Source organism: Pseudonaja textilis, chromosome 10, assembly GCF_049901715.1.
Source record: "Pseudonaja textilis isolate UNSWEBS1 chromosome 10, rPseTex1.2, whole genome shotgun sequence".
In the NCBI taxonomy this organism is placed as follows: domain Eukaryota; kingdom Metazoa; phylum Chordata; class Lepidosauria; order Squamata; family Elapidae; genus Pseudonaja; species Pseudonaja textilis.
The window spans coordinates 10,650,840-10,676,054 of NC_141999.1; the positions used below are offsets into that span (position 1 = coordinate 10,650,840).

The following is a 25,215-nucleotide window of genomic DNA, read 5'->3' on the forward strand; positions in this document are numbered from 1 at the left end:
CCTACTCAGTCCAGCTACTGAATAGCACCAATCTTTATTCTGTCCAAATCAATAAATACATCATGGCAAACACAAGAGAGCAGCAAGGTTATCTAAACACTTAGGTTCCCAATAAATGACAAATAATAAGAAACTCATTTGACACATGCTCAATTCTCAGACCATTTTGATTCATTTATGTTTGGGGTTAGGTATATTTGCACGACATATCCAAGGAAAGGAATGTTCAGGTTATATTGGAACTGGCTGAAGTTCTTAGTTCTTAAAAATGCATAATGTGCCTTTGTTTTCTATTCTCCTGAGGTGGTTTGCCTAGAAGTTCGCTTCTGCAGACACTAAAGTGGAATTATCTTAGCTTCATCTCTTTAAATGTGTGGACTGTTTAATTAGCTTTATGACTAACAGTAACATCTTGATAACCAATTAAGGAGAGAAACATTTGGAATTTCAGCTAGTTTTCCCAAAGTTGTGAACGAAGTGCAATCTAGCATTATTTTATAGGCCAGCATTGTGAAGTGAAAAGTGTTGGTGAGAGACATGAATCTGCTGCCATCTTTATTTAATCCAGTGCCTTTAATATTGATATGGACCAACTAGGGTTGGGCATAGAAGTTTTAAGCAACTTCCAAGGGGAAAGGGTTTCTGGTATTCTAAAGGAGAACACTTTTACTGTTTTCAGCACTACCAGCCAATCCTTCACTGCCTGCCAACCATATCTTTGCAGGATATTGATGGAATGATACCAAAAGGCCCTGGGAGACACTATGGTAAAACTATGGCAGCAATGGAAAGTGCATTAGACGTAAACAAACAAGAGACAAGAGTGCCCATTGGTAGCATATCTCATAAATAGCAACGCACTTCAGGTGACAACAAAACCGGGTAGAAAGTATTCAAAACATTCCAAGAGACTCCACCTAAATACACTCACTAATACATTCTTCTTGCATTTTCCAAGATTCTGCGTTTACCACTAATAGTAGCATGAAAGCCATCTTACTGGACTCTAGGTTGTTGTTGCCTCCTTGTTCTTGACCAGCTATTTGGGCTTGTCAGGCATTCTCACATTACTTTTCAAAGCAGACACTAATTTGATGGCTGGTTTTTGAAAGAGAAAGTTATAGAAGTGGCAGCCACTATAACACACCCACCCATGTCCTTATTTACACCATAATTCTAACATGAAAGCCTACAACACAAGGATCAATATAGCTCTTCAGAGCATTCTATCTGGCCTAGGGGGCCCAAGAAAGGCCCTTCCTGCTCCCCAATGGTCCTCCATCCCAACTTTGCCTCCCCTGCTCTCTTCTCCCATTAAGAGCCGGCTTGCCCCTACTGGTGCTTGCAAGCTCCAGATTCTCATCCCAAACCTTGAATCTTTCCCAAGGATGAAACACATGACAACAAACAAATATTGGGGATCTGCTACTTGTCTGCCATTACTGGCTCTCATGACCTTCACTCAGAATGAAGCTTCGGATCTCCATTCCAGCAAAGGAAGAAATGGCCAGAAGGCAGAAGAAATAGACCACAGGAATGACACGGGCTTCCTTCTCCCAAATCCTCTTTCTTTAATGCTGTCTGGCCAATAGTGGGCAGAGGATGTGACTCTATCTGCTATTGTCGCCTAAGCAGGATTCTGTCCTTTAACTGCTACCTTTGAGAGAATGAGTAGACAAATGAACCTTCAGTTCACACAGATGCTTTAGCTCTAAAAATAATAAAGCTCTATTCAAAACTACATTCATATTTAACTTTGTTTGTTTTTTTGTTTATTCTCTTTCTCCCAAGACAACATCCCAAGGCAAACTTTTAATCCTACAGCTCCATTGTTGATCACCATAGCAGCCAATATTTTTGAACTTTTGAACTAGAATTCACCTAAGGATGTATTCCCACCAACAAATGCAAAAGCTGTGGAATCCTCCTGTAGGAGTTGCTGAGAAAGAAGCATTCGACTTCTTTTGGCAATGATCCTATGGTACAACACGTGCCCTCCTAAAATAAGCATGCATCATACATCCCTCTTTCCTCTGTGCTTTATAGAGCCCCGGTAACCGCAGTAATGTGAACAAGAAGATCAAGAGTACAACGAAACAGGACATAATATGGATCTGTCTTATTACAAAGCTAGATGTCTATGCTGGATCTATCTGAAGATACATCGGCTGATAAAGCACTCACCTTTTATCTGATCATAACGCAATTCAATCTACATTCATTCAGAAGCAAATTCTACTCAGTCCAATAGAAGTGATTAAATATTTGTTAATATTTGGAACCCAGTCTTCAATGATGTATTTTTGCCCACTAACTACTGCTATTTACAGATGTCTTCTGAAGAAGAAATAAGGAGTCATGTGCCTTGCTCTACAAAAGGCACCTATTTGAAGGTGTTCCTTATTTATGGGAGTCTACTTATTATTTATGTGCCACCCACTTCCAAGCTCAAGGTGGTTAACAATAGGAAACCTCTCACATATAAAAGTTTCACACATGGTACACACATTGAGAATTAGAAACCCACTTAAGCAAAAGACCAACATTGTTCAATAATTAGTTCTGTTTTAAAAGGCAGCTTAGCATCACTCACAAAATGGCCTTTTCAGCCTCCCAAACAGCTAATAAATTTGAAAGTACTGCCCATCCTGCATCCATCTTAAAGAAGAGGGGAGATAGATGCAGACGGGTTTTGAAAACACCTATCCACAACTGCAGGCAGGAATTGTCACCTGGCCAAAGTATTTCTCCAGTAGGTTGAAATACCTTTAATTTCTATATAAATTATAGTCCTTATTTCCAAATGTACATCTCTACCTATAAATTAGCTTGTGCAACCATCTTGCAAACTGCTGTTCCCTTTTCTCCTTTTTTTGAGCAATGCATAAGTGGGTCCCAACTCAGGAAGGGTCAGGCGATTGCTGAATAAAAAAATCCCAGTCCTCATCAACAGCCCAAGTCATTGTGGTTTCTTTCCCAGCCCTTTGCAATATCCAAAGGCTCTGGAAAAATGAGGAAATGCATCTGTCATCTGCAGACCCACTAATTATAACCCTGTGCAATCTTGCAAAGGAATAATCTTCTCCAGACTTGATGGGACTTCCTTTGCCACTCAGCTTTATGGAAGGAAGCTGGGTTCAGACTTTTTATAGAGAAAAAGCCACTGGTTCAATGGCATTCCTTCCTCTTCCTTCAGCTATTCAGCCATTGAAATAACTGGCAACGATGCTGGCCAGCTGTCTATCCCCTAACACCTCCGGTGATGCTGAAGTACAGTTTCCATAATCCCCTTCCAATCGACCCCAACCTTTCCTCACAAAAAATCATGTCACAACGACTGCAGCAAATAGGATGAGAATTGGGGAGGATCTTGATTCCTTACTTTGTTTCTCTGTCTCTCTGTCTCTCTCTCTCCCTCCCTCCATCTCTCCATCTCTGTCCCTGTGTGTGTGTATCTCTGTCTGTCTGTCTGTCCGTCTGTCTCTCTCTCTCTCTCTCTGTCTCTCTCTCTCTACATTCTGCACACTCCTGAACCCTGGACCAGCTGGAACTTTGCCCCCAAAGCTGTTCACCCCTCCCTTCTCCATCTTTTCTTTTCTCTGACAACTGCTTCCTTCAGTGCCCAACCAAAGATGGCTGGCAGGTTAAGAGTTAAAACGCCCCCACCTGAGCAGTTGTGGGATAAACTACCCCAACAGCCATCCGGGACCTCCCAAGGTTTAGTGGACTGAGAAGGAGAAAAATGACCCTCCAGCTTTCTCTTTTTCTTTGCTGAGACATGCCTTAGTTCAGGGCTGGTTCAGAGAACACACCTGCTGTGATGCCTGGCTTCCCAGCCCTGTTCCCCACGTACCTATTGGCCGAGGTCTCCAATGCTATATCGCCTTTCCCTTCCACCAAGGTGCCATTCTGTGAATGCCCGGGATCGGCTCTGTTCCGCTGCGCTCCTTCCCTTGGGCTGCTCTCCAGTCCCCGCAGAACTGTAGGGCTCTCCGTGGCAGGAGTTGCTATCAAACTGCACACCTGACAGGTTTCCACCTCATGCAACCTGTTGAAGTCTTGGAATTCCTTGCACGCTGACAACCGAGAAGCCGGTCTGGCTGGTTTCTGGTGACGTTGTCCCTCTGTTTTCTCTAATTCAGCAACCCCCAGAGAAAGTGCTGCCTTCCCAGATGAGTGGCAAGGCGAGCTTTGCTCACCGCAGCCGGCTGTGGGTTTGGCTTCCACGTCTTCTTCTCCTTCTGACTTAGTCATTGTGATCATAATCTCGTATTGAATTATTGAAGGATTCTTGGTTGGGGTGGTTTTTGCATCCTCCGCTACTCCTGGAGACCACTGGAGGTGTGGGATTGCCATAACACTCTTAAGTCTTGTTCCTTTGCCCAAATGTCCAAACTTTCTGGGCCCAATGTGGTCGCTCAGGTTTTCCGAATTCCCCACAATAGAAAGCAGGGAAGTTTCTGAAGTTAAATGCTCTTCTAATATATTTTCAACTGAATCAGAGAGGGACTTGGGAGTTTCCCCCAGGTCTTCTTCTTCTTCTTCTTCTTCTATTTTGGATGCTTTTGTACAGTCCAGAGAAGAATGGCTGATGGAGAAGGACTTATCTACCCAGCAATGCAGAGTGTCTAAGGATGTGGATAGGACAAAGTCTGACCATACAGAATCCATTTCACTTGATTGAGACGGGAATTTCTCCTTCTCGGGCTCTTGGGGTTGAGGGCAGATGTCGGGTCTACTCTTCATATCCACACAGCTGCCAACAGCCGGCCTGTGAAGCCGCCCCAAAGACCAAGGATCACGTGCTGTATTATCAGCACAATTGGAGAGCTCAAGAGAGCTGCTGCGTTTGTGCCAAGAAAAAGTTCTGAACTTCTTGACGAGGCTGTTCTTCCAGAGACTGGGCTCCGAGGAGCTAAGCAAGCGGGTCTGTAGAATGGAAAGGAGAATGTTGAGAAGGGAAGAGCCATTCGAACGCTTCCAAGGCCTGTTTCTAGGGCCAGGGGAGTAGGATCTTACAGGCCAGATGGAGATTTAGTGGGAAGAAGGAATAACCTTGAGGTACAGGAGGAAAAGCCACAACCAAGACAATTGTCAGATAAATCTGAGTCTGGGATAGAAGCGTAATCCAACTAGCGTCTCAGACAAGACCAGTGGTGGTATTCTACCAGTTTGGCCCGGTTCTGCCGAGCCAGTAGCAGCAATGAGCAGCGGAGACCAAACCGGTTCTCTTGCCACTCTGCTGTTAGGCCCACCCGCCTGCCCGGGCTCCCGTGGTGGGAGGTATTTTTTTTTACTACCGGTTCTGTGGGCGTGGCTTGGTAGGCATGGCAGGGGAAGAATACTGCAAAATCTCCAGTCAGAGGCGGTATTTGCCGGTTCTCCAGAACTGGTCAGAACCTGCTGAATACCATCTCTGCCGGGCTCCCATACTCCCCTTTATCAGGGATGGGATTCTACCAGTTCGCACCTGTTCGCTAGAACTGGTTGTTAACATTCTAAGCAGTTCGGAGAACCGGTTGTTAGAAGAAATTACTAGCCTAATCCTGTAAGGAAGGCAGGAAGGAAACATTCTGGGGTTGCTTACAGAAACTGCCTTTCCGTTAACCCTTATTACATTCTTGGCAGGACTAGACTTCCTGCCTCAGGAATGTCTCGGAGTTTTTTTCCCCTCCTTTTCTTGTGCTTTGCTTGTGTGGAGTGACCATTGAAAAAAGTGACTTATGACCATTTTTCACACTTAGAACTGTTGCAGCATCCATACAGTAATGAGAGGCTAGGAGAGGAGATGCGTGCCTCGATGGGAATGATATTGAGTTGGCCACGCCCAACTAATAACATGACCACCAAGCCACATCCACCCAGTCACAGGACCACCAAACCACGCCCACCAATTAAGCCATGCCCACAGAACTGGTTGTTAAAAAATTTGAATCCCATCCCTGCCCTTTATCCTCTGAATTTGAAGCGCAGCTGCTTTGCGCGGCACAGAAGAGTGCTGCACAGCAGTTGCTGAAGCAATTGGGATAATGCAGGTTTGCAAGAGGTGAGTTAGAACACCTCTGTGCCTGTGCAAAGTGTGCATTTGGTGCACGCAAGCAAAGTGTGTGCAGGTGCGCAAAGCGCGTCCACCAAGCCACGCCCACTGAACCGGTGGTAAAAATATTTGAATCCCACCACTGGACAAGACCCTCCCTAGGTCTCACAAAGATACGTTTGGGATGGGGGAAAGAGAAGCTTTTTCAACCTGCAAGATTCTGTCACTATAACTTTACATTAAAAATAATACTGGCTAGCATGACTTTAGTTTCCTATTCTGTTCTGCTTGAAGGGTTGACTGGTAGTCACAGCCATGTACTCGAAGCCCTAGCCTTTTGTCTGTGTGTCACGTCCTTCTGGGAAATTGTGGCAGATGTGACTAGAGGAGCTAAGTAACAGGAAAATAGTTTGAGGGGAGCTGGATAGCATCTTACCCATCCAAGGGTGTGCTAGAACTGATTCGTACCAGCTTGTGAGAGACAGTTGTTAAATGTTCAGGAATTGTGCAGGATGGTTGAGAGCAGAGCTAAACTGTTTGGTGGCTCATGCAGCAATGGAGCCATATATTATACAGGTAGCCCTCCTTTGTTTAGTGACCGTTTGCAGTTGCAACAATGCTTAAAAAATAACTTTGTGACCAATTGCCACATTTATGAGCTTCACGGATCTGTTAAGCAAAGAAAAGCTGAATTAAGCTTATAAGCAGAGTCACAATTTCATTTAGTGGCTGCTTCACTTCAGGATCAGGTTGCCAGTCCCAACTGCCATCACTAAGTGAGAACTACCTGTACATTTATCAGCACAGCACTATACCCAGCAATGAAATTCGTAGGTCATTAATATCCCTTGACCTCATGGGGTTATTTAATACATGTGATAAGCTACTTTCAGTGGGCCACTGAGATAAGTATGTATGAACAAGCAAATTGTTAAGACAGATGAGATGAGTTATGTGGCTACACAGACCACACCAAGCCAGGATTGGTTGAAATTTGAATCAAAGTTTCTTTCACAATCTATAATTTTCTAGGTTTACCCAACAAGGTAAGCTAAACCTGGCAGTTCTCAAACAACTACTTCTCCTTACTCAAGCATACACACCCCTACAAGCACCCATCCACTTTGCATTCTCTTCCTCCCTAAAATTTAGACATAAAATTTCATGAGTGGCTTCTTAGACCTAAAAATGATTTTATAGGTTGTTGCTGTATTTTTACACTAGTTTGTAAACTGGCCCAGTTTTTATTTGTTTGTTTGTTTGAATTTATTTGCCGCCCATCTTGTAATGAAATGATAGATTTTAATTAAATCATAAACGAATTATAAAATGGGCATAGAAAATTTGGGAAGGCAAAAAAAAAAAAAGAGGTCAAGGTCAAGCTCTTATCCTGGGCCCAGGAACGCCACCTCTTGTAAACACTCTGGCTGCCTTCCTATTTAAGTTACATTCCAATCATGAGGACTGACAGCTTAGCTTCTGGGCCTTAACGCTGAAATCAGAGTTGTCAGGAATTCAAGTTCTATGGCCCTAAAAACTCCAATTACATAAAAATGTTCCTGGGGCAGGCCTGCTATTGTGCAGCTGAATTTATCGTTATGTATAGCAGCCCTAATTTGATTCTGCTTCCTTTTATATAAACCTCCTTGGCCCCTTTGCCAGACCAGGAAGGGGGTGGTTTCTCCTGCAGGAGGTGAAGCATGCCTGGATAGCAGCCATGCCTACCCCCAGGGCCAACTCCAGTGACTGAAAAACAGCTCAGTGCAGAGGAGCTGCTGAGGTAGCAGGAAACCACTGAATAATAAGCATCCTCTTGTTCCAATTCCATACACACCTTTTGGAGAGTTCAGCTGCCACACATTCCTGCCTCTGCCCCCAGGTGAGCCAGCTGCCTCCCAAACGTTGGCAAGGACTGGATTATGAGCCCTTGGCCATACCATCCTGCTGGGGGATACCTCTTGCCCACTGCAGAAAAAGCAGGTGGGATTTTGCTCGTGGGGCATGCAGTGCCACTTTGGGTGTCAGTCAGACAGCTGGCAGAGGGCAGAGAAGAGAAAACCCAGCAGGAAATCTGTTTGTTAAGAAGGAGCTAAATGAGACTCTCTCTCTCTCTCTCTCTCTCTCTCTCTCTCTCGTTAGCTCACTCCTGCATTTCTCTTTTCCTTTTTTGTTTTTTTGTTTTCCTGGATTGGGGAAGAGAAAGTGATGGCAGGACTGGAAGGTCTGGAACGGAGGCTGAGTCCTCCCAGGTAACATGGTGTCAATTATTTACTTCTTTCTTATTTTCAATACTTCATTTATTTAAATAATAGGATGCTAATATTTTTAAATATTATGTAAACTTGACTGCATTGAAAGTGCATTGAAATACTACATTTGCAACTAGTTTTAAAAATTATATGTATTTACTTCCTTCGTTCATGTTTATATTCATACCTATACTTGTTATCTTGTACATGTTTGACAAACAAATAAAATAAAATAGTTGAGTCATCCCATCTTCATGTGACCACAATTTATGGTGTATTTTTTGGCCAGTTTCTGGCAAAAAAACCCCCCACCCATTTGGGAGAGTGGATTCAGATTTATGACCCTGAGGTTTGTTTAACGATGACGTTAAACAAATGATTGGAAAATCAGGTCTGGTTACATGGTGCTTCGACTTACGACCACCCTGATTTTCAGTGGTTTTTGCCAGTTTCCTGCATTTGCTTCCAATTTCTGGCAAAATCACCCATTGGTAAAAATGGATTCACTTAATGACCACTACAAAAAAAAACACATAAAATCAGATGGCAAGGTCATGTGGTGATCCACTGTACAACTACTATTGTCAACTCAACCATAATTTTGGGTTCATTTATGGTCATAAGTCAAGGATTACATGGAATTGAGTGACATTTGGAAGAGAGTCTCTGCTACTTCTGGTTGAAAAGTTCAGAATCCCACAGAGCAGTGGAATAGACCAGAGAATTTAAAAATGAAGAAGAAATATGGATAAAAAGTCATAAATATTTCAGATACCTTCAAGAGAAGCATAGAAGATTAAAGTTTGGAAAATAAAGCAGCCCAAAGAAATTTGTGGAAACAGAGGCTGGATCTAATTCAACACACTTAACCAGAATACTTAAAAAACATTCACACATACTACATTTAACTTGTCCTGCATAGCTAAATGTCTATGGAGATTCTCGGAATATATGCATACATTTAATATACATTTAATCTGATTTTACACGTTTTGTGCATGACTGTGTTGGGTGAACCCAGATAATCAGTTTAGTTTATCGCTCAAAATATTGCATAATCTCAGAAATACAAGTGAAAAAGATTTGCAGGGGGAAAAGGGGACAGAAAAATTGGAAAAGAGAAGCTAGGTAAAGATGATGTTGGGAGCAAGGAACTGTCCCTTGGTTTGGACAGCCAATAATATGTGTGGCAGATCTCGTTGGATAAAGTATGTGGTATAAAATAACAGTGGGAAACTGCCTGGAGCCAACTGTCTGTAGCCTAGTTCCTTTCAAAAGTATGTCAGACTTCACTTGCCATAATCAGAAGCCATGGAGGCCTTGTTGGCATGGAGCCCAGTTTTTCTGGAGGCACTGTAGCCAAGCAGTTATGGGGTACAATATAATCTATTGAAGGACCCCAAGTTCCCCCTCCTTTGCTAGAGCATCAGAGGTGGTATTCAGCAGGTTCTGAACAGTTCTGGAGAACCGGTAGTGGAAATTTTGTGTAGTTTGGAAAACCGCCTCTGATTGGCCCCGCCTGCATCTATTCTCTGCCTCCCATTAAGTCCCAGCTGATCGGCTGGGTCTTCTTTGGTTGCCCTGCACAGGAGAACGGAGCTGGAAAGCAGGTTAGGGAGGTGGGTAGGGAATGGGGATTTTGCAGTATCCTTCCTCTGCCACGCCCACCAGCCACGCCCACAGAACTGATAGTAAAAAATTTTGAATCCCACCACTGTAGAGCACCGATTATCTCTGATCTAAAAAGGCTGATCCAAACTGTCTAGGAAACGAAGTTCTTTCCAGAGGATGCAGAAAATTGATCGTGCAACAGGCTGTATGCAAAGCAGGAGGACAGGCTCACTATATAAAAATCCTTGCCAAGTCTTCTCTCGGGAGGACCCACCTTCCTCAGGGAGTGTTGAGTCAGATACGATACAGACACATATTTATAGACTGAGCTCATGTGATCTGCCCCGAGTGTCGCTGCCTCTCCCACGTTTTACACAGGAATGTTTCCTCAGCCCTTTCCAGGGCCAATTTCCTCCTGCACGTGCCCCTCCGCTGAGCTCTGAGGTAGACTTCACTTGGCTCAGGTGATTCTCCCCTAAGCTGGTGTAGAAGGTTAGCATCCACCCCTCTCCAAGAAGAATGAAATATTCTAGGAAATATGTAAAAAGGTAGAATATTACATTTCCTTGGATGAGAAAAGGAGAAAGATGTTTTAAGGACAAAGAGCAGCTCCCACCCTCCTCCTTCAGCTCCAGGGGGATGGGATTAAGACCTGGCCCTCAGGACATGATAGGATTATCCCTCTACCCATCTCACCGCATGCCACCTGGGAAGATTACATCATCCAGCAGGATTCCACCAAGGTACCCCAGCATCGCCCCACGGGAGTCTGACAACCAGTCAGGGTACCCTTCCTGTGCCTCAGGAAGTTCAAATCCCAAGAGAGGGCATAAAACCCAGGGACTCCCAGCATCTCTTCCCTTTGCTTCGCCCAGGATCTCTAAGGCATGTGACCCTGTTCATCAATAAACCTTCTTTGCAAGCAACTTCCATGAATCCAGGGTCTTTCCCCCCACTTGGAGCTGAACCCAGAAGGGTATTTCTTCCAAACAGGAACTCAAGGGGTTTTTTTAGAAGAGGTGGTCCTCAGCAGGTTCTGACCAGTTCTGGGGAACCGGTAGCAGAGATTTTGAGTAGTTTGGAGAACCGGCAAATGACACCTCTGACTGGCCCCACCCCTATCTATTCTCCGCCTCCCGAATCTCAGGTGATTGGCTGGGTCTTCTTTGGTTGCCGTGCACAGGAGAACGGAGCTAGAAAGCAGGTTAGTGGGGTGGGGTGGGAATGGGATTTTGCCGTACCCTTCCCCTGCCACGCCTACCAAGCCATGCCCACCAAGCCATGTCACGCCCACCAAGCCACACCTACAGAACCGGTAGTAAAAAAAATGTGAGTCCCACCACTGTTTTTTAGGCCTATGCACTTCCCTGTAATAAAAGCAGACTGATGAGGGGAGGAAGCTGTATTAACCATTTTGAGAGCTTCATTAAAATTACTTTGAATTGAATTAGTTAGTAACACACCCTCCTGCAGCTTTGGGAGGAAGGAAGAGAACTCTGAAACCACCCCAACAGGTTCTGCTGCCACCTGATACTGGCAGTGCCACCAAGAGTGCCACAGATAGAGCAGGTCAACCCCATTCATCCTTTTGATGGGTTTTTTAGGGTATTGAAAACCTCCAAGGATATTTTCATCCTCCTTAAAGATTTTGCTCTTCTGCAAATCTCTCGATTTTCCGTTTCTGTTGTAATTTCTCTGAGTTTGCTCCTGGTTGGAAGAATATCTCAAAAGCCTTTGTTTTGCTCTAGAGGTGCTGGGTGAAGTTTTCTAATGTGTGCTGCTAAAGAAAAGCAAAATAACCTATGCAGAAACCAAATTTCTGCAAGCTTTGCAAGAGCTAATCGAGTACATCAAAGAGGTTTGAGCACCACTCCTTGTATACCCACAGACTGTTTTTAAGATAAGGCTTTGCAAGACTTCTGAATCATTAAAACTTTCACCCAAATCCTATAGTGAAAATACTTATGGTCAGATAGTCTTCCCTTCCTGTTCTCTATGATTTTGAAGTGACTGGATCACAACTGGTCCAGAAGCCCAGAGATGCACCTGAAAAGCCAGTTTCTGCTTTAATGGGGATTTGCTCACTTTTGTCCCAGGTTCTTAAAAGAACAGCTAGTCCTCGACTTATAATAGCTTGTTTAGTGACCGTTCAAAGTTACAACGGTACTGAAAAAAATGACTTATGACTGTTTTTCACACTTATGACTGTTGCAAGCATCCCCGTGGTCACGTGATCAAAATTCGCCCGCTTGGCAAGCAGCGTGTAATTTATGATGGTTGCGGTGATTCCGGGGTCATTTGTGATCCCCTTTTGTGACCTTGTGACAAGCAAACTTAATAGGGGAAAGCCAGATTCACTTAACAACCATGTTAGTAACTTGACCCCTGCAGTGACTCACTTAGCAACGGTGGCAAGAAAGGTTGCAAAACGGGGCAAAACTCACTTGAGTTTTGCAAATATTTATTTATTTATTTACAAATATATAAATAATATTAATTTTGTAAATAATTTTTATTTATTTACCAATATATAAATAATATTAGTTTTGTAAATATTTTTTATTTATTTACAAATATATAAATAATATTAATTTTGTAAATAAGTTTTATTTATTTATTTACAAATATATAAATAATCCAGAGGATGAACATCATTGCCCAGAGGATCCTGGGTTGCCCTCTCCCCTCTTTGGAAGAGCTTTAGAGGTCCTGCTGCCTTAAGAAAGTTCAAAACATTCTCAAAGATCCATCTCATCCTGGGAACCCTTTTTTTTTTTTTAACTATTACCATCTGGCAGATGGTACCGGATAATAAAAACAAGGACAAATAGGCTGAAAAACAGCTTCTACCCCAGGGCAGCAATTCTATTGAATTCTACTGTATAGTGCAATATTAATGCAATATCAGAGGTTTTCAATTCAATGTGTGAGTGTGAAGGATGTGTGTTGGTGTTTATTTTCATGCTCATGATGCGCACTGAAGATGGTGTTTGATTTCATTGTACGAGGTGCAATGACAATAAAGTAAACTAAACTAAATTAAAAACTGTCTTGCTTAGCCATGGAAATTTTGGGCTCAATTGTGGTTGTAAGTCAAGGACTACCTGTACAGCAGCTAAATAAAAGAAGGTGGACAATCTGAAAGAGAGGAAAAGAAGTACAGGCAGTCCTTGACTTATGACAGTTTTTTTAGTGACCATTCGAAATTACAATGGCACTAAAAAAAAGGGACTTGTGGCTGTTTTTCACGCTTACGACCATTGTGGCATCCCCCTGGTCAGGTGCATAAAAGTAGGATGCCTGGCAACTGATTCAGGTTTATGACAGTTGCGGTGTCCCAGGTGGGTCATGGGATCCCCTTTTGCGATCTTCTGACAATGGGGAAGTCAATGGGGAAGCCAGATTCACTTAACAACCATGTTTCTAACTCAACAATTGCAGTGGTTCACTTAACAACTGTGACAGGAAAGGTCATAAAATGGGACAAAATTCACTTAGCAACTGTCTTGCTTAGCAACAGAAATGTTGGCCCCAGTTGTGGTTATTAAGTCAAGGACTACCTTGTCTCGTAGCAAATATCCAATCTGATGATGTTTCAGTTAAGTTTGCAGACAGCCAAATGGTCAGAGAAGCAGAGAAAAGTTTTGATAACGAATGAAAGATGCATGGAAAGAAGAGAGATCCGTCATCCTGACTACAATCAGGATAATCAGTATAAACACCTGCTAACAATGCGCTAAGATAAGGATTTTCCCACATCATTATAGTTGTGCTTTTAAAGTTGTAGCAACGTTTCGGCAGAATCTCATCTGCCATCATCAGGCTTCTGTATTGTGTTCGTCTTCTGTATTGTGTTCGCACACAATACAGAAGACTGATGATGGCAGCTGAGATTCTGCCGAAACGTTGCTACAACTTTAAAAGCACAACTATAATGATGTGGCAAAATACCTGAAGAAAGCTGAATACCATACATGTAAGTACCCGCAAAAACTTAAGAAAACTCACACACACACACACACACACACACACACACACACACATATATATATATACACACACACACACGCATACATAAATACATACATACATCACAGCATGAGCCTCTGTGGCGCAATGGTTAGAGTGCAGTACTGCAAGCTACTTCTACTGCAGCCAGCTGCCTACAATTTGGCATATCGAATACTACCAGGCTCAAGGTTGATTCATCCTTCCATCCTTTCAAGGTCGGTAAAATGAGGATCCAGATTGTTGGGGGCAATAGGCTGACTCTGCAAACCGCTTAGAGAGGGCTGTGAAGCATTATAAAGCAGTATATAAGTCTAAGTGCTATTGCTATATATTAAAAGGAAGTACTGTATCTTGTGAAAGGCTCAGCTCCTTACAGTTACACTCTGCTCTCAGTAGAGGGCACTCTTGTTCAGGGAAAGTAACCGATTAACCCATCTCTTGAATTTTTAAAAACCTGTAGAACAGCCCAACATGTGCCTAAAGGGGTCTGAAAAGTTGGAGCCTAAAACATTAAAATTTGTAAGCATGTAAACATTGTAAAAGATTGTTAAAAAGTAAAAATTACAAGATTGCATCCCGGCAGGCAGGGAGAAGATCAGAAACAAACTGGTGCGTTTTGCAGCTGCTGGATAAATGTTTCTCCGCTTCTTTAAGGTTTGTTGGACGTCAACTCCCAGAATCCCCCAACCAGTACGCTGGCTGGGGAATTCTGGGACAGGAAGTCCTCCCATCTTAACGTTGCTGTGCCGTGCTAGAATGATATACCACCACCTTCCACCTCCCAAAGTTCCCCGCAAAGAAAATAATCTTTTTCAATGCAATCTGCCTCGGAAAGCAGTAAGGCTGACCTTTGAGGTTGATTTCTGCCGCTTCTTGGAGGCTGAGGATTCTGCAGCAACACGCTTCCCACGGGCAAAGAACACATCCTTCTTCCTTGCTCTGGAGGAAAAATGTTAAAAGAAGCCTTGAATTCAAAGGGAAAGTAGAAATCACAACTTAGCTCAGTGATTCATCTTTGCTTTATAATACCTCTTCCTGGTAGAGACAATCAACCTGGAGCTTTCTGAATATTTAGGAAAAAAATAGTTTCCACACTTAGCAGGCATAGCTCCAGCAAGGATACAGCGCAAGGATGGTAGGTTGTATTGCTCTGGGCAGCAGCAGCAGCTGGCTAAATTTTTGCTTCAGATTGCCAAGGGCAAGGTTTTTTTTCCCTCGCTCTCGCTCTCTCTTTAGACCTGTAGACTAAGAATTAATGTGGCTGGTTTGGCTTGATGAACCGAGCCACACAGGTTCAGGGCATATGTAATGAGCCCAGCCAATTGTGGCTTACTCACTCTCATCCATGTGTGTGTATGTATGCTTTGCAGCATACCTCATAAGTCAACAGCCAAGAGCTCTTACCTAGAACACTATACTACTTTCTCCTCTCTAGCTGGTATCCTAAAAAATAAATAAAGCTACGATTAAAGTACGATGAAGTCACTCAGCCTGTGAAGTAGTCCAGGAAAGAAGCACAGCCAGGAAGACTAGCATTACTTTTATTGTAAAGTTATATTAACTGAATCTTGCAAGGTTGAAAGTATTTCTATCTTCTTTTCCTTTACTCTCTGGAAAACTAGGGAGGGTGAGATATGGGGGGTGGGCTGCTGGGGGTTCGCAGGGTTTCAGGAGAGCCCCTAGCTAAAATTTGGTGCACCCCCAAATCCCACTCCTGGCTGACCCTGTCCACCCCACCCCGTCCACTCCGAGAGTCCCCACACGGCCCGTTTTGGATGCAGGTAAGTACAGGGCGCATGCAGATGCTTGGGGAGGGCAAAAAACAGGCCTCCCGGAAGTTCAGGAAGGCCGGAAATAGGCCTGTTTCCGGCTTCCAGAGGGCCTCTCGAGCCTGGAAAGGCCGTTTTCACCCTCTAGGAGGCTCAAGGAAAGCATCTGGAGCCAGAGGAGGGCAAAAACGCCTCCACCGGGAGTGGTGCAGGAGGCTGACTAGGCCCCGCCAACCATGGCCACGCCCACCCAGCAACCGGGCAGAGAACCCTTTGCTAAAAATTTTGAAGCCCACCTCTGGTAAGATGCTTCTCACACTATCATGCCCCTGTTAGAATCTGACTCCGAGGGAGAGGAGGAACAGCTGACAGTGTGGCTCCGGAGGTTGTGGAGGAAACTGGGGAAGGGCACAGGCCGGTGGGGCATTCAGAGGAAGACTCCAGGCCCATCTTCTCTTCATCGTAGGGCATCCAGGGATGAGCGGATAAGGGAGAAACATGAATGGCGTGGTCTACAGGGGAGGAAAGGGTCCTGATCCCCTTCATGGGCTGAAGCTGTGAGGACTGTTTAAAAGGACAAACTGTGCATGGGGCCAGTGCTGGAAACAAAGCGTGAAATAATTGTAGTCTGTCATCTGAGTTCTGGCATCCTTCCCAGTGTGTGTATTTCGATATCTGTGGATGTCTTCAAGCCTTTATCCTGCCTTGTCTCATTAATTGTTTCAGTGTGGTTTGTGTTGTTTTGTCTATTTATAATTTATATGTACTTTGAGTTTGAACGGAAGTTCTTCCTTTTCACAACTGTTTGTGGAGGATTTTTTTCTCCAGTCAATGATAATTGGACCTTTGAAGCAAGTTGAAGGAATTAAAGGGACTTCACCTGTTGTTGCTTTTGTATCGTACCCTGGGTCATCACACACACCTTCCCTCCTTCTGGAGATTGAGGTATCTTTTACACACTTTTACACACTCGTTGTCCAATCTGTAGCTCTCCCTCCTGTCTCCCAAAGACATTTCCATAAATCATTACCGATAGTCCTTGACTTATGACTAACATTGAGAATGCAGAACTGCAGGCTACCTCTGCCGACTGCCTGCAATTTGGCAGCTCGAATCTCCCCAGGCTCAAGGTTGACTCAGCCTTCCACCCTTCCTAGATCAGTTAAATGAAGACCCAGGTTGTTGGGGGGCAATAGGCTGATTCTCTAAACTGCTTAGAGAGGGCTGTAAAGTACTGTGAAGCAGTATATAAGTGCTATTGCTATTTCCCCATTTTATGACCTTCCTTGCCACATTTGTTAAGTGAATCACTGCAGTTGTTAAGTTAGTAACACAGTTGTTAAGTGAATCTGGCTTCCCCATTGACTTTGCTTGTCAGGTGGTTACAAAAAGGGGAATCACATGACCCCGGAATACTGCAACAATCAGACATATATGCCAGTTGCCAAGCATCTAAATTTTAATCACGTGACCATGGGGATTTTGCAACTGTTGTATAAAAAACAGTTCATAAGTCACTTTTCTCAGTGCCGCTGTAACCTCAGTCACTAAACAAATGGTTTTAAGTTGAAAACTAGCTGTACCCTAGCTTTTTATGCCAAAGGGAAAGCTAGAATTCAGCCTTCTGCTTTCTAGTCCAGCATCTTAGCAACCACACCAAAATGTCGTGGTAGGGGGTAGTTTTCATTAGTACAGGTAGTCCTTGACTTACAACAATGCATTTAGGGTTACAATAGCCCTGAGAAAAGTGACATGACCATTTTTCACACTTATAATCCTTGCAGCATCTCCGTGGTCACCTGATCAAAATTCAGATGTTTGGCAATTGACTCATACTTATGACATTTGCAGTGTCTTGGCGTAATCCCTTCTTGCAACTTTCTGAAAGAAAAAGTTAATGAGGAAACCAGACTCATTTAATAATCGTGGTACCAACTTAACATCTGCAGTGGTTCACTTAATAACTGTGACACAGGTTATAAAGTGGGACAGAACTCACTTAACGAATGTCTGACTTAGCAATTTTAGGCTCAATTGTGGTCATAAGTTGAGGACTACCTGTGTGCAGTAGCACCATTTTATGACATTTCCTGCAGAGGAAACATTTCCTTATTCCAGCACATATATTTTACATCTGATGTAAGATCATACTATTAATTCTGCTGCTTTTATTTGCTGTTTCTTGGGTGTGCATTTAATTCCTGCTTATTTTGCTCTCTTCGTTTTCACCCCATTGCTTTCATCTTTATGGTTTCAAATGAGAATCCTCCACTGTTGAAACAGGACGGACAAGCTGGGCTTATAAATAATTGAAATACATTTTGAGCAGAAAATTCTGAAATTCACAGACTGGAGTTAGGTGACCGAATGGATTCCAAACGATTGCAGAAGCCGGGCGAAGTGCAGGGAAAACCGATCATTGGCAAAAGAGGAAGTAAAACAGCACCCCCCCACCCCACCCCCCAAAATGCCTTGGGGTAGAAACCAAAATAGAATCTGAAAGATGATCCCTCTAAGATCCATGCGTTGACTCAGCTGCTGCCTGTTTCCTGAAACAATCAAAAGTGCTTACACCAACTTTTCTGAATTCAGTAGCCTCTGAGCATCTCGGATTCCAAGTCCCATAATGCCCTGTCAACATGGCCAGTGGCATATTGTTAGCATTTTTCAAAGTGCAAATGAGGGCAATAAAGGTAGGTGAACTCTTGCAGACAGGCTGGCGACATTCACTTTGTCACGGATTCTGAATCAAATCTACATTTGTCATCAGACGCAGGCCCTTGGCTATTCAGTAACCATCAGGGTTGTTTAGAGCCAGAATGGTGGAGGGGGCGGGGGGGGGGGCTTGGATGAAGTATTTTGTCCCTTCCCTTCATCCACTATGAATTTGCCCCTGAATTTCAGTTCCCTGCTGAATTTTTCAAAGTGTTTAACAAGGAAACTTTTCCAGAATATCGGTTTGGAAAAATAAATCGATGCCTAAAAATGTTCCAGAGGTTACATAATTGAAAAGCAAGATAATGGCAATTATTAAAAACTAGATTTTTAAAAGGAGCCCATTTACTTTTTCCAAGTGCAAGCTTTCTTTTTCTTTTTCAAAGAAGAAACGCACACATTGCTTTGAAATGCAGTACGAGTAGTTTTGGACTTATGACCACCATTGAGAGCAGAATTTCTGTTGTTAAGTGAGTCGTTCCCAATTTTAGGACTTTTTCCCATGGTTCTTAAGTGAATCACTGCAGCTGCTAAGTGAATCATGCAGTTGTTCAGTCATTAGGGGACTGGTGGCTAAAACATACAAAAAACGGTTGCAGGAACTGGGCATGGCTAATCTAGTGAAGAGAAGGACCAGGGGAGACATGATAGCATCTTCCAATATTTGAGGGGCTGCCACAGAGAGGAAGGGGTCAAGCTATTTTCTAAAGCTCCCGAAGGCCAGACAAGGAATAATGGATGGAAACTGATCAAGGAGAGATTTAACCTCTGGAAATAAGGAGAAACATTCTGACAGTGAGAACAATCAACCCATGGAACAGAAGTTGCCCTCGGAAGTCGTGGGATCTTTGTCAATGGAGACTTTCAAGAAGAGACTGGACTGCCATTTGTTAGAAATGGTGTATGGTCTCCTGCTTGGGCAAGGGATGGGGGGGGTTGGACTAGATGACCTACAAGGTCTTTTCCAACTCTGTTAATCTGTTAAGCTCCTCCCATTCACTTTGCTTGCTGGAAGCCAGATGGGAAGGTTGCAAACAGCAGTCACATTGGACACTGTAATTGTTGTAAATACAAACCAGTGGTGGGATTCAATTTTTTTTTACTACCAGTTCTGTGGGCGTGGCTTAGTGTGCATGGCAGGAGGATACTGTAAAATGTCCAGTCAGAGCTGGTATTTGCCAGTTCTCCGAACTACTCAAAATTTCCGCTACTGGTTCTCCAGAACTGGTCAGAACCTGCTGAATACCACCTCTGATACATACTGATTGCCAAGCACCCAAATTTTGATCACATGACCATATAGACGCTGTGTTGGTTGGAAGTGCGAGTACTGGTTGTAAGTCACCTTTTTTCAGTGTCTTTGGAACACTGAATGAACAGCTGTAAATCGAGAACTGCCTGTAGTTTCCTTTCAAAGTAGCAATGTGTGTATTAGCAACTTTCACAGAATTGGAACCCTCCATGTTCTTTTAAGAAAAAATTAAGAAGGCAAAAACTTGTATGAAAACGTGTGCTCGGTTTATGTATTATTTGAAACATGCAACACTCTTTTATGACATGAAGTGGTTTTTTTTTTAAGAATGGGTAGTCAGTAATACGAGTTGCAAACTAGAGACCAAATAGACAGCAAAATGTTCAGTTTAACCACTCTTTAATGTCTCCTCCTGTATCAGCAGGTGTGAGATTCTACCGGTTTGGACTGGTTCGGGAGAACCGGGTGTTAAAGTTACATCTGGTTCGCCGAACTGGTATTTCAACCAATCGGCTGGCTCTGCCCACCCCTCCCCTCCCAGGAGTCTCCACGCGGCCTATTTTCGATGGGATAAGTACAGGATCCACGCGGAGGGTCTGGGAGGGGGAAAAATGGGCCTTCTGGAAGTCCAGAAATGGGCCTGTTTATTTTTATACATTCTGTTTAAGGTTATACTATAGTGTAAAATTTCCCATTATTCCTTTTCAGTATTACAGTCAAAATGTCCAGCCCACTTTATCATATATTTACTTGTTTTTCTTTTGTTTCAAATTTCAATAACAGTTTATACATTTTATCCTAGGATGCCCGGAACTATTTTGGGACTATTTCTGCATGTGAAGAATCCATTTCACTTTGTTTCACCCCAAATTACGGTAATAATATCAGGATGCGCTAGTCCCATTATTAACTTCCAGGTTATGTTTACAAACATACTGCAGTTAACAAGATTAGTTAAAAACCTAGAGCAGCGGTGTCAAACCCGCATCGTCATGGCGGTATCATATGACATGTCAAGTGACTTTTTTCTCCTTCACTAAACCAAACGTGGCCAATGCATCCGGCCCGCGGGCCAAGAGTTTGACAGTCCTAATCTAGAGGCTGCATCTGCATAGCACGCTAGACATGAGATATGTATGTGGGGTAGGGAAGGGAAGATGTTGGCGACTTATTATGTCATGTAAAACTTGTAGTGGAATATAAACAGGTAGTCCTTGACTTACAACCACAATTGAGCCCGAAATTTATGTTAGGTGAGACATTTGTTAAGTGGGCTTTGCCCCATTTAATGACCTTTCTTGCCACAGTTGTTAAGTGAATCTGCCTGCCCCATTGACTTTGCTCATTAAAAGGTTGCAAAACATGACTCCAGGACACTGCAGCTGTCATAAATATGAGTCAATCGCCAAGCGTTTCAATTTTGATCACATAACCATGGGGATGCTGCAACGGTCATAAGTGTGAAAAGGAGGCACAAGTCACATTTTTAATGTGCCGTTGTAAATTTCAATTGCTAAACAAATTGTTGTAATTCGTGGACTCTTTCTACTGCAGTTCCAGGAAATGGGTCAGTTCAATCATTAAAAATCTTTTGTAAATGCAATGTTGGAAAAGAATACACTCAAACCAACCAACTGTATCCCCTTTCAGAAGTTGAATTATAATTCCCATATCCCTGGACCATGCTGAGTGGGGAAGATTTGTAGTTCAACAGAGAGGAGATAGGTTAGGGAATTTTGTGTACAGAGGCACTTCTGGGCCTTTACCGGACACTCACCCTTCAGCGATTTTTTGCTTCCTGTCTTCCTTCCTTCCTTTGTCCGTGCTGTTGTTCTGATGGATGGTTTCTCCCACCAAACTGGGATCGTTTTTATTCTCCTTTCTTGAGTTATGAAGTTCTTTGAGGCGGAGTTCACTTCTTGACCACAGGCCAGATGGCTGTCTCCTGAAGCCCACCTTCTTAGTCAGTGAGGCAAACGTGGGTAAAAGTGGTGCCCGGCTCTCCATTCTGAGGTCACTTGGAAAGAAACCATCAAGAAGAATGAGCCGATGCTGCCATGCTTCGCAATCGCAGCCTGTTGGCCAAGGTGAACCTCACTGGCTTTACTTCTGCAGCAAAGTATTGGCTTTTACCTTCTGTTCCTGTTTGCCAGCTGCTGAAAAAAGATCCGGTTGCAAAGGTGTGACACCTGTTGACAGTTCACAGGCGTTGTCACTCCGGGACCCTGGCCAGCAGCTGAATTGTTTGGAAGTCTCACCAGAAAACTAATGTTATGCTCCTCAAACACAGCCAGTGTGGGATCTTCTAATGGGGAGGAGGAGTATGTGCAATTGGAGCAAACGAGAATAGGAAAGGGGTTTACAGTTACATACTGATAAAATCAAAGGGAAAAACTTATGGGTTCAAGGAACAACAGTTGCAGGAGGAAGCTGAATACCTAGAGCAAATAAAGGCTCTACTGCCTCACTGATCGTTGCATGCACCAAGCTATTTTTTGCTGCTGTCACTTCATTACATAGATCGATTTATGAAATCCACTTCAAAGGAAGGCTCAAAAGTTACTACAGTGTTATTAGCTACAGGAACAGAATTTTGCAAGTTCAACTGTGCTTTAATTTCATCCCCACCCTCACCCTTACACTCATGTAAATTAGGGAGGTGTCTTGAGTTGCTTGTGCATGCCTTCTTGCTTTGGAATTAAGCCATGTTTCCCCCCCACCCCATGTCATTTCGGTAGCCGATCTAGCCTATCTCTGCTAAGGACATCCTCCTTTCTTTTACAGCAGCCCACACTGGGATTTAGAGCAAAACAGATCCTCTATTTTAGGGCCAGCCCAAGTGCAGCTGTTCAGGGTGGCCTAGATTTTTATTTTTATTGGGGTGGGGGAGTAGACAATTGTTTTTGTTCAGTGTAGTGTGTGTGTGTGAGAGAGAGAGAAAGGGGGAGAGGGAGGGAGGGAGGGGGAAGGAGCAGTCAAGCTAGGCATTTTCTGAACTTTTGACATGCTAAGCCCAAAATGTTCGCTATCACTGTGCTAACATCAAGCAATCTCAGGTGAGCCTGGCAGCCATTTTGTTAAGTCCTTCAGAGCTGCAAAGGCTGGGAGTTTATCTCCTAAGTTACAAGGCTGGGGAATTCTGGGAGCGGAAGTCTATACATATCAAAGGAGGAGTCTTAGATGGCTGCCAAGTGAAAGGCTTTCTATATTTTGCTGCCTTTAAATGCCATAAGGATTTTTGTCAGTTAATATTCTCAGATGTTAACTGAGAATATAGGAGTTCACTGAATTCCCTAATGATCGGGAGATTGATTGCGACTAAAAGTCCTTTAATAATTTTTACATTGCATTCTTTTATGATGCCTTGGTTGATGTAATTATGCTTATGGGTTTTTTTTTTGTTTTTAAATACATATTTTGCAATTGGTTGTGGGCTATACATGACGACTGGGCATATATATAAATTTTCTAAATTAATTAACTTTGGAATTCACACAAGATGTTTAGCTTCCCTTCCCAGCTTATCCATTTAAGTATGCCTTATAAACAAGACCCACTGTCTTGAAGAAAGATAGGAAGATTTTGTTTGCTGAAAAGAAGAGATGCAAAGCACATTGTTATCCATCAACTTTATTTATTTTCAACATTTTCCATAACTGGTATAAAACTGGGAACGGGGAGAGAAAGATGCAGTGTTGGGGATTTCCAATGTCACTGCAAGACATACATCAGCAGGAAAGCTGCTTATTTGGACAAAGTCCTGCAGCCAAGACATTCCCCCCACCCCCCAAAAGAACCCAACAATTGCCATGTTATTGCCACCCCTTCCCTCCCACCCACCTATCCACTTAATTAAAATTCAAGAGTTTAACACAAAACAAGCTTTGGTTACTAGCAGTAAACATGGAGTTACATTCGTTTTGTCTCGCAGGACACAAACATGGAGCCATGCAAGAAATGGTTACCCACCCATCCACCCACCCAAACCCCAGTACATTCAAATTCCCCCACACCACAATGACCCTGAGTGCGGACATGGCTTTACCCTGCCTGCCATTCACACCATTTACTCTTTATGCATAGTGTCCACCACTTTCCAAACTGTAGTCTCATTCCTTGTGCCAGACAGCAATTTATTTGTAAGACCAAGCCAAAGGACTTTTAAGACATTTCTTTCAATGTCCAAAATCTCACACCTTCCCATTTTTGAAAACAGAGCAATGAAAAGCTACTGCTGATGCTACCCAACCTCACTACAATGAGATCCAAAACATGATTTTCCTTTCCATTCAATGCTCTTACAGATAAATCACCGTTATACAGAAATCCAATGATCTCAGTTACAAGAGAGATGGGGAGAGGGGACTTCACCAGCTCTCACTTGGCAAATTACAATAAAGTACAAAGAGGGAATCCTACCCCCATATCTCTGGTGCAAATACCACCCCCTGCTTTGGCTATTTTTCTTAAATTTGTAAACAATAATCCAAGAAGAAATTGGGAAGAAATCAGACAACTTTACATGAGATATTTACACAGACTAAACATCTAGAAAGAGGAACAGTGTCACTTATCCTTTTTCTTCTTCTTAATAAAAAGCAGATACAAAACTACAAGGTGTCACAATCTAAATTTTGGGCACAGCCTAGGGAAGCATTCATTCTTTGACCAATCTAGAGCAAAGTAACTTACATAATGGGTTCTATTGTATTTGACACCTATTGTCATGAAAAATTATCCTGAGGTAGATACGGTAGTTTCTTCACAGCAACGTATCAAAATTAACCAGCTGCATATTTCTCACCATGTCACTGCCACTATTTCTGTGATGGGTGAGTCAGAGGAGGAATTACATGGAAGTTTTACATTGTTCAGCATCTCTTGAATTGTATTGCTCAGTTCTGTAAGCCCCCAAAGTACATTTAGTTTTCTCTGTTCCACTTAGATGTTTTTAAGAGTGCTGCATGCTAAATTCACCCCTTAGCAGCTGCGAGAAAGCTGGTTACTTTGATATCAAACAGCAGATCCTACATAACTTCCTAAGAAGAGCAGAGAAGAAACCTAGGAACTTGGGTGCTCCAAATTACAATTCAGCATCCCAGCCAGCACAGCTAATACAGCCATGATTTATCAACATCTGCAGTGTTACATGCTTTCACTTGCTGCCTAACCAACCTAACTCTCCATTTTTGCAGATCCCTTCCTGCTTGAAATATCAAATCCAGTAGGCAAGTCCTACCATTCAGCAGAGTGAGGTGACATCCTTGATCTGTGGGTTTGGGGCAGAGTGAGAAGGTAGCAAATGAAATATAATTTCTCTTTTCTTTTTCTGACAAAAATATGGAAAGGAGAGAGGGATTTTTTTTTTGTCTATCTCAAATACTTCATGGGGCTTGGAATATAAGACATCCTGACCTGGATGAGTGGGAGTGTCTGCTGATATGCCTGACACAGCAAGTACATTTCTCTACTTTCAAGAGGCATCAAGGTTTTCTGACCAAGTTACAGATTCTCCGTAATGCCTGAACATTACACGAAACTGACAGGTAAAGGATAATATGGGTCTGGACT

At 43.1% G+C, this 25,215-nt stretch overlaps 1 protein-coding gene across 1 annotated transcript in view; it reads right to left on the minus strand.

Annotated features, from left to right (window-relative positions):
- The window catches only part of CRYBG2 (crystallin beta-gamma domain containing 2), a 75,023-nt gene extending 53,252 nt beyond the window's left edge, over positions 1-21,771 (minus strand). The window contains exons 1-3 of the mRNA XM_026702555.2: positions 21,422-21,771; positions 14,757-14,847; positions 3,854-4,929 (exon numbers count right to left, since the gene is read on the minus strand). Coding sequence (XP_026558340.2) covers positions 3,854-4,929; positions 14,757-14,847; positions 21,422-21,651 — 1,397 coding nt within the window. The 5' untranslated portion in view covers positions 21,652-21,771. The remainder of the gene's footprint in view (positions 1-3,853; positions 4,930-14,756; positions 14,848-21,421) is intronic.
- Positions 21,772-25,215: the final 3,444 nt, after the last annotated feature.